We start from the raw sequence: 9,393 nt of genomic DNA, 5'->3' as shown, positions 1-9,393 counted from the left end.
CGGGTTCTCGGAGTAGGGGAGAGGCGGTCTCCTGCACCGCGCGAACCGAGACGAGGCGGAGCTATTGCTGGACATGGCTGGCAGCTGCGGAACTGCGGGCGGGCAGGAGAGATGGGTCTGCGTGTGCGTTGCGAGGTGAGGAGGGAGGGCGGTGCGTTTTGGCCCGATGGATATCAATGCCTGCCCCTGCTCTACTTTTTATATACAGACGCCAGGGCGAGTGTATGCTACAAGATTCCATATCGCCAGACCAAAAAGTTACCACAGATCAGCCTTTACAGATCATGATCTCCCGTGACATCCCACACCCGCATGCAACATTTGATAGATGAGGTAATAGCACTGCAGGTCCCTGAACTTGCATGTCAGGTGATGGTTTGGTCCTTGAAGTTGCAAAAGTGAATTATTTGGTCTCTGAACTTGTCATGGATGTGCAAGTTTAGTCCACAGCCAACCAGAACTCGCCAAGTGGATGCCAAGTGGCCTGGCTGGTCAGCGCCGTGAGTTTTTCACTTAGCCCCCTTCCTTTCTGACGAATCAACCTCGCCGCCCGCCCGTGCGCTCGGCTGGCTAGTAGAGTACTAGTAACAGTAGCTGCCCGACCGCTGCGGCGTCAGCAGTGAGCTACTGGCTCGGCGATGACGGAGGCGCTGGTGGCTGACGTGCGGGCCCAGGGTCGGGTCTCCTTTCCCTTTCCCCTGCCGGTGCCTGGCGCCGACGAGCTTGGTTGGCGGCTCAGGCGTAGAGGACCTGCGCGTTGCACGGCGCCAGCCCGACGAACTCCTCGGGGCCCTTGACGACCTCCCACTCCACCCGCTCCTCCTCCGTGCCGGCGCCGTGGTTGGCGGCGGACACGACGGTGCCGACGGCGACGTCGAGGCCCGCGCAGACCACGTAGATCCTGCGCCGGCCGCCGCCGACCTCCTCCAGCTGGCCCGCCACGACGTGCGGCCGCCGCACCTCCTGTGGCACCCCGCCGCCGGCCACCATCCGCCACTCATCCCGCGGCTCGTCGTACCGCTTCAGCCGCCACTCGCCGTACTCGGCCACGATGTACATCCGGCCGCCCGACACGGCGCAGGAGCCCGTCCACCCCTCCCGCATCCCGCGCGCCATGTCGGACCATGCGTCCGCCGCCGCGTCGTACACCGCGCCCTGCGGCGCGCGCTCGAACGGCCACGCCCACCCATCCGTCACGTACAGCTTGCCGCCCGCAACCGCCGCGTCGTACCTCGCCACGGCCGCGCCGCCACGGGGAGCCGCGGGCGACCAGCGACCGGCCTCTGGGTCGAACACCTCCGCCTCTCCGTCCTCGCTGGCCACCACCACGCGCCCGCCCACCTCGCCGGCCGCCATGTAGCCCCTCGCCGTCCTCATGCCGGCCACCTGCCCCCACCCGTTGGTCGCCGCGCTGTAGACGGCCACGCTGCTCACGGCCTTGTCGCCGCCCTCCTCCACGCCGCCGATCACATAGATCTCGCCGCGCGCGGGGAGGCCCACGACGGCGAACGAGCCGGCCGCGGTGCCGCAGGGGACCGGGGGCAGCAGCAGCCAGCGGCGGGAGAAGGGGTCGAGCGCCTGGCACTGGAGGCGGCGCGAGACGGGGTCGAAGGCGAAGGCGAAGAGGAACGGCAGCGAGAGCGAGACCGTCGCCGCCGGCGGGGCCGAGCCCTTGGTCTTGGCGGCGGCCCCCGGCGCGTCGGTGAGGAACCGGTTCCAGTTGGAGGAGACGGTGCGGAACAGGCGGTGGTAGAGAAAGGGAGGGGGCTAAGTGAAAAACTCACGGCGCTGACCAGCCAGGCCACTTGGCATCCACTTGGTGAGTTTTGGTTGGCTGTGGACTAAACTTGCACATCCATGACAAGTTCAGGGATCAAATAATTCACTTTTGCAACTTCAAGGATCAAACCATCACCTGACATGCAAGTTCAGGGACCTGCAGTGCTATTACCTCTTGATAGATATGGTCCATGGGCATGCACACAAGCTCGCTCGTCGTACACACCTTGGTGTATGGCACAGTACGTATTTTTTTACTTCACCGTGGACACGTCATCGCTTTTTTTCATAACAACGGCACATCAGTGAATGTTTTTTTTGTAAGGATACGGCCATCTTTGCATGGGTCCAACATCACCGTCACTTTTTAAAATTTTCAACCGCATGTCGGGAGCTAATTAACTGGCTTTTTTTCTCGTTCTCTCCCACAATACTATCACTTTGATTCGCCGCGTGCCAAGAAACACCACCAACAATGACAATGACGACGACAACGGTGCTGCCCGGACAGATCCACGCATTGGAAGAGGTGCATATCAAAAGACGTACACCCGACGACCCTTCATGTACGAGGGGTGACACCCCGACCCCCAAACCCCCACCTTTCCTGGACAATTAGAGGCGCTCGACCAACCATGCCATTGCCATCCACGAGCATACGACACCATCATAGACATGGTCACAACCTTCACCCTGTTGCGCATGCATGGCAGCCTCTGTTCACTGTGCAGATTGCAGTTAATAATCCGGCAGGCCATTAGTAAAAAGGAAGGCCAGACCCGTATTGAACTCGCATGCACTAAAAAAGGCAAAGCCCTACCACCCTTTACAAAGCCCGGTAGAGTAAATGCTGCTTCTTACCAACGGTGCCAGCCACTTCACAGCTTGCTAGACGAAAATAGCAGTTTTTAAAATAGTAGACAGGACACGGCGCCGTGGAACTTTTGACAAATATCCGAAATTAGCCGTTGTCATATGCTTGCCGAAATCAGCTACTGCCGCACACTGCTAACTCATAAAGCGGCGAGGTCACTTGCCCTGAATACACCTGCAAAAGCCAGGTAGTAGGCTTCCATTTTCGGCCACTGACAAGCAAAAGGTCCGTCGAAGCTTTCCTCTATTACAGTGACGAAATTCAACAAATCATAAAATCACAACCTTATCCACTCAAAAGTTCGGATCTCAAAGCAAACGAATGGTTCTGATAGGCACCATCCGAGCTAGTGTGGGTAGCAAATCCATTCTCTCTCTCTCTCTCTCTCTCTCTCTCTCTATATATATATATATATATATATATATATATATATATATATATATATTGCTGGCCGGAGGGGTTTTAGGGGCGTCTGATCGTCATCGGACGGCTCCGGGTCAATTGGATAGTCAAAATAATAAACGAAAAATATTGTGGTATCTCGGGGTTGATCCGGACTCAACGGTCACGAGTGCCCGGTCGGGTTCGGGGAAGTTTTTGGACGCGTGAGGGGAGCTGAGAACTGTGCGGAGAGGGGGGCTTAGTCGAACAAGGTCAAGTGTGGACTGTGAAGAGGAGTTCGGCTGAGAGGAGAGAAGAGAAGGAGAGGCCCGGCAGTAGTTTTCGGAGACCGAAAACGTCCGACGTTAGACCGATTATAATGTCACTATAGCTATCCGTTGGGGCGTCAAACGGACTCTGAATGCGATGAAACTTGGTAGGCGACCTACTGACAACATAACAACACCGCACGCCAACTTTCAACCCATTCCAAGAACATTTTCCGGCCACTTATAAAATAATATTTTGGACGTGCCGCGGGCGCGTGCGAGTGTGTCTGGGCTCAAAATGGACAACGGACAAAACTAGGGAAACCCGGACGGATGCAAATTTTGAAAACATGATGATGCAATGCACATGATGACATGACAAGATGCAACACGCAAGCAAACAACATGGCAAAGAAGAGTGAATAACTGGAAGACACCTGGCGCATCGGTCTCGGGGCGTTACAAGCGGGTTCCTCCTTCTGAACTCTAAGATGGTCTTCGGACATAATGGTCGTGTCCGGACCTGTAACACACACACCACACACAACCGCAGAGAATATAATAATCCATGAGTCCAACCCGCTGACAACTTTTTGCAACATGACATCACGTCCGCCCGGTCATAATTTCGAACCGGTTTTGTCTGCCGCTCCATGTTTCGAGACACGGTTGCCCTCGGCACGTTGATGTCTACTACGCAACCTTCTTCTTGTAGACGTTGTTGGGCCTGCAAGTGCACAGGTTTGTAGGACAGTAGCAAATTTCCCTCAAGTGGATGATCTAAGGTTTATCAATCCGTAGGAGGCGTAGGATGAAGATGGTCTCTCTCAAGCAACCCTGCAACCAAATAACAAAGAGTCTCTTGTGTCCCCAACACACCCAATACAATGGTAAATTGTATAGGTGCACTAGTTCGGCGAAGAGATGGTGATACAAGTGCAAAATAGATAGTAGATATAGGTTTTTGCAAACTGAAAATATAAAAACAGCAAGGTAGCGAGTGGTAAAAGTGAGCGTAAACGGTATTGCAATGATAGGAAACAAGGCCTAGGGTTCATACTTTCACTAGTGCAAGTTCTCTCAACAATAATAACATAGATAGATCATATAACGAGCCCTCAACATGCAACAAAGAGTCACTCCGAAGCCACTAATAGCGGAGAACAAACGTAGAGATTATGGTAGGGTACAAAACCACCTCAAAGTTATTCTTTCAAATCAATCCGTTGGGCTATTCCTATAAGTGTCACAAACAACCCTGGAGTTTTTACTAGAATAACACCTTAAGATACAAATCAACCAAAACCCTAATGTCACCTAGATACTCCATTGTCACCTCAAGTATCCGTGGGCATGATTATACGATATGCATCACACAATCTCAGATTTATCCAACCAACATAAAAGTACTTCAAATAGTGCCCCAAAGTTTCTACCGGAGAATCAAGAACGTGTGCCAACCCCTATGCATAGGTTCATGGGCGGAACCCGCAAGTTTGTCACCAAAACATACATCAAGTGGCACGTGATATCCCATTGTCACCACAGATAAGCACGGCAAGACATACATCAAGTGTTCATAAAAGACTCAATCCGATAAGATAACTTCAAAGGGGAAACTCAATTCATCACAAGAGAGTAGAGGGGGAGAAGAAACATAAGATCCAACTACAATAGCAAAGCTCGGGATACATCAAGATCGTGCCATAGATGGAACACGAGAGAGAACACGAGAGAGAGATCAAACACATAGCTACTGGTACATACCCTCAGCCCCGAGGGTGAACTACTCCCTCCTCGTCATGGATAGCGCCGGGATGATGAAGATGGCCACCGAAGATGGATCCCCCCCTCCGGCAGGGTACCGGAAAGGGGTTCCGATTGGTTTTTCGTGGTTCTGGAGGCTTGCGGTGGCGGAACTCCCGATCTATCTTCTGTTCTTGGAAGTTTTAGGGTACGACGGTATATATGGGTGAAAGGAGTACGTCGGTGGAGCTACGGGGGCCCCACGAGGCAGGGGGCGCGCCTAGGGGGGGAGGGCGCGCCCCCACCCTCGTGAGCACCTCCCGTATCTTCTGACGTGGGGTCCAAGTCCATCAGGTGGGTTTCCTTCCAAAAATAACTTCTCTAGTTGATTTCGTTCCGTTTTGACTCCGTCCGATATTCCTTTTCCTCGAAACACTGAAATAGGCATAAAACAGCAAATCTGGGCTGGGCCTCCGGTTAATAGGTTAGTCCCAAAAATAATATAAAATTGGAAAATAAAGCCCAATATTGCCTAAAATAGTAGATAATATAGCATGGAGCAATCAAAAATTATAGATACATTGGAGATGTATCAAGCATCCCCAAGCTTAATTCCTGCTCGTCCTCGAGTAGGTAAATGATAAAAAAGATAATTTTTGATGTGGAATTCTAGTTGTCATAATTCCATTGCAATTCTTCTTACTTGTGATATGAATATTCAGATCCGAAAGATTCAAGACAAAAGTTCATATTGACATAAAAGTAATAATACTTTAAGCATACTAATCAAAGCAATCATGTCTTCTCAAAATAACATGGCCAAAGAAAGTTATCCCTACAAAATCATATAGTCTGGCTATGCTCCATCTTCCCCACACAAAATATTTAAATCATGCACAACCCCGATGACAAGCCAAGCAATTGTTTCATACTTTAACATTTTCAAAACTTTTTCAATCTTCACGCAATACATGAGCGTGAGCCATGGATATAACACTATATGTGGAATAGAATGATGGTTGTGGAGAAGACAAAAAGAGGGAAGATAGTCTCACATCAACTAGGCATATCAATGGGCTATGAAGATGCCCATCAATAGATATCAATGTGAGTGAGTAGGGATTGCCATGCAACGGATGCACTAGAGCTATAAGTATGTGAAAGCTCAACAAAAGAAACTAAGTGGGTGTGCATCCAACTCGCTTGCTCAAGAAGACCTAGGGCATTTTGAGGAAGCCCATCATTGGAATATACAAGCCAAGTTCTATAATAAAAATTCCCACTAGTATATGAAAGTGACAAAATGAGAGACTCTCTATCATGAAGATCATGGTGCTACTTTGAAGCACAAGTGTGGTAAAAGGATAGTAGCATTGTCCCTTCTCTCTTTTTCTCTCTTTTTTTTATTTTTTTATTTTTTTTGTTTGGGCCTTTTCTCTCTTTTTTATGGCCTCTTTTTTTCTATTTTTTTATTTTTCGTCCGGAGTCTCATCCCGACTTGTGGGGGAATCATAGTCTCCATCATCATTTCCTCACTTGGGACAATGCTCTAATAATGATGATCATCACACTTTTATTTTTCTTACAACTCAACAATTACAACTCGATACTTAGAACAAAATATGACTCTATATGAATGCCTCCGGCGGTGTACCGGGATATGCAATGACTCATGAGTGACATGTATGAAAAAATTATGAACGGTGGCTTTGCCACAAATACGATGTCAACTACATGATCATGCTAGCAATATGACAATGATGGAGCGTGTCATAATAAACGAAACGGTGGAAAGTTGCATGGCAATATATCTCGGAATGGCTATGGAAATGCCATAATAGGTAGGTATGGTGGATGTTTTGAGGAAGGTATATGGTGGGTGTATGATACCGGCGAAAGGTGCGCGGTATTAGAGAGGCTAGCAATAGTGGAAAGATGGGAAAAAGTGCGTATAATCCATGGACTCAACATTAGTCATAAAGAACTCATATACTTATTGCAAAAATCTATAAGTTATCAAAGAAAAGTATTACGCGCATGCTCCTAGGGGGATAGATTGGTAGGAAAAGACCATCGCTCGTCCCCGACCGCCCCTCATAAGGAAGACAATCAATAAATAAATCATGCTCCGAGTTCATCACATAACGGTTCACCATACGTGCATGCTACGGGAATCACAAACTTCAACACAAGTATTCTTTAAATTCACAACTACTCAACTAGCATGACTCTAATATTATCACCTCCATATCTCAAAACAATTATCAAGCATCAAACTTATCTTAGTATTCAACGCACTCAAAAGAAAGTTTCACATATCTTGAATACCAAGTATATTAACATTAAGCGAATTACCATGCTATTAATGAATCTCAAAATAATCTATGTGAAACATGAGAGTTCATATATTTCTTAAAAATAAAACTACCACCATGCTCTAAAAGGTATAATTGAAGCACTAGAGCAAACAACAAACTACTCCAAAAGATATAAGTGAAGATCAATGAGTAGTCGACTAATTATGTAACTATGTGAAGACTCTCCCATTCAATAATTTCAGATCTTGGTATTGGTTCCAAACAGCAATCAAAACAAAATAAAATGACATGACGCTCCAAGCAAAACACATATCATGTGGTGAATAAAAATATAGCTCCAAGTAAAGTTACCGATGAACGAAGACGAAAGAGGGGATGCCTTCCGGGGCATCCCCAAGCTTAGGCTCTTGGTTGTCCTTGAATATTACCTTGGGGTGCCTTGGGAATCCCCAAGCTTAGGCTCTTGCCACTCCTTATTCCATAGTCCATCGAATCTTTACCCAAAACTTGAAAACTTCACAACACAAAACTTAACAGAAAACTCGTGAGCTCCGTTAGCGAAAGAAAACAAAACACCACTTCAAGGTACTGTAATGAACTCATTCTTTATTTATATTGGTGTTAGACCTACTGTATTCCAACTTCTCTATGGTTTATAAACTATTTTACTAGCCATAGATTCATCAAAATAAGTAAACATCACATGAAAAACAGAATCTGTTAAAAACAAAACAGTCTGTAGTAATCTGGATCAAACATATACTTCTGGAACTCATAAAATTATCAAATAAATTGCTGGACCTGATTAATTTATCTATTAATCATCTTAAAAAAGAATTAACTAAATATCACTCTCCAAATAAAAATGGCAGCAATTCTGTTGAGCGCTAAAGTTTCTGTTTTTTACAGCATGATCATAAAGACTTTACCCAAGTCTTCCCAAAGGTTCTACTTGGCACAAACACTAATTAAAACACAAAACCACATCTAAACAGAGGCTAGATGGATTATTTATTCCTAAACAGAACCAAAAATCAAGAAAAAAAATAAAATTGGGTTGCCTCCCAACAAGCGCTATCGTTTAACGCCCCTAGCTAGGCATGATGATTTCAATGATGCTCACCTAAAAGATAAGAATTGAAACATAAAGAGAGCATCATGAAGAATATGACTAGCACATTTAAGTCTAACCCACTTCCTATGCATAGGGATTTTGTGAACAAACAACTTATGGGAACAAGAATCATCTTGCATAGGAAGGTAAAACAAGCATAACTTTAAAACTTTAAGCACATAGAGAGGAAACTTGATATTATTGCAATTCCTACAAGCATATGTTCCTCCCTCATAATAATTTTCAGTAGCATCATGAATGAATTCAAAAATATAACCAGCACCTAAGTCATTCTTTTCATGATCTACAAGCATAGAAAATTTACTCCTCTCCACACAAGCAAAATTCTTCTCATGAATAATAGTGGGAGCAAACTCAACAAAATAACTATCATGTGAGGCATAATCCAATTGAAAACTAAAATCATGATGACAAGTTTCATGGATATCTTTATTCTTTATAGCATACAAGTCATCACAATAATCATCATAAATAGCAACTTTGTTCTCATAATCAATTGGAACCTCTTCTGGAATAGTGGATTCATCACAAAATAAAGTCATGACCTCTCCAAATCCACTTTCATCAATATAATCATCATAAATAGGAGGCATGCTTTCATCATAATAAATTTTCTCATCAAAACTTGGGGGACAAAAAATATCATCTTCATCAAACATAGCTTCCCCAAGCTTGTGGCTTTGCATATCATTAGCATCATGGATACTCAAGGAATTCATACTAACAACATTGCAGTCATGCTCATCATTCAAATATTTAGTGCCAAACATTTTATAGATTTCTTCTTCTAGCACTTGAGCACAATTATCCTTTCCATCATACTCACGAAATATATTAAAAAGGTGAAGCGTACGAGACAAACTCAATTCCATTTTTTTGTAGTTTTCTTTT

General features: G+C 46.0%; 1 protein-coding gene across 1 annotated transcript; it reads right to left on the bottom strand.

The window, feature by feature from the left end:
* Positions 1-686: 686 nt before the first annotated feature.
* On the bottom strand, positions 687-1,972 carry LOC119299442 (F-box protein AFR-like). Its single transcript, XM_037576674.1, has 2 exons — positions 1,916-1,972; positions 687-1,767 (listed from the first exon to the last, which is right to left on the bottom strand). Exons 1-2 carry the CDS (start codon positions 1,970-1,972, stop codon positions 736-738), a joined length of 1,089 nt encoding a protein of 362 aa, XP_037432571.1. The 3' UTR covers positions 687-735.
* Between the last annotated feature and the right edge of the window lie 7,421 nt (positions 1,973-9,393).

Source organism: Triticum dicoccoides, chromosome 5A (assembly GCF_002162155.2).
Source record: "Triticum dicoccoides isolate Atlit2015 ecotype Zavitan chromosome 5A, WEW_v2.0, whole genome shotgun sequence".
In the NCBI taxonomy this organism is placed as follows: domain Eukaryota; kingdom Viridiplantae; phylum Streptophyta; class Magnoliopsida; order Poales; family Poaceae; genus Triticum; species Triticum dicoccoides.
The sequence above is the reverse complement of the archived record's forward strand: the minus strand, read 5'-3'. Positions and strand labels throughout refer to the sequence as shown.

Bases quoted from the DNA above. Each gene is read 5' to 3' on its own strand.
- LOC119299442 (XM_037576674.1), bottom strand. From the start codon at position 1,972: ATGGACCATATCTATCAAGAGGTAATAGCACTGCAGGTCCCTGAACTT. The intron at 1,768-1,915 runs GTGATGGTTTGA...TTTTTCACTTAG, and splicing joins TCCCTGAACTTGCATGTCAG to CCCCCTCCCTTTCTCTACCA.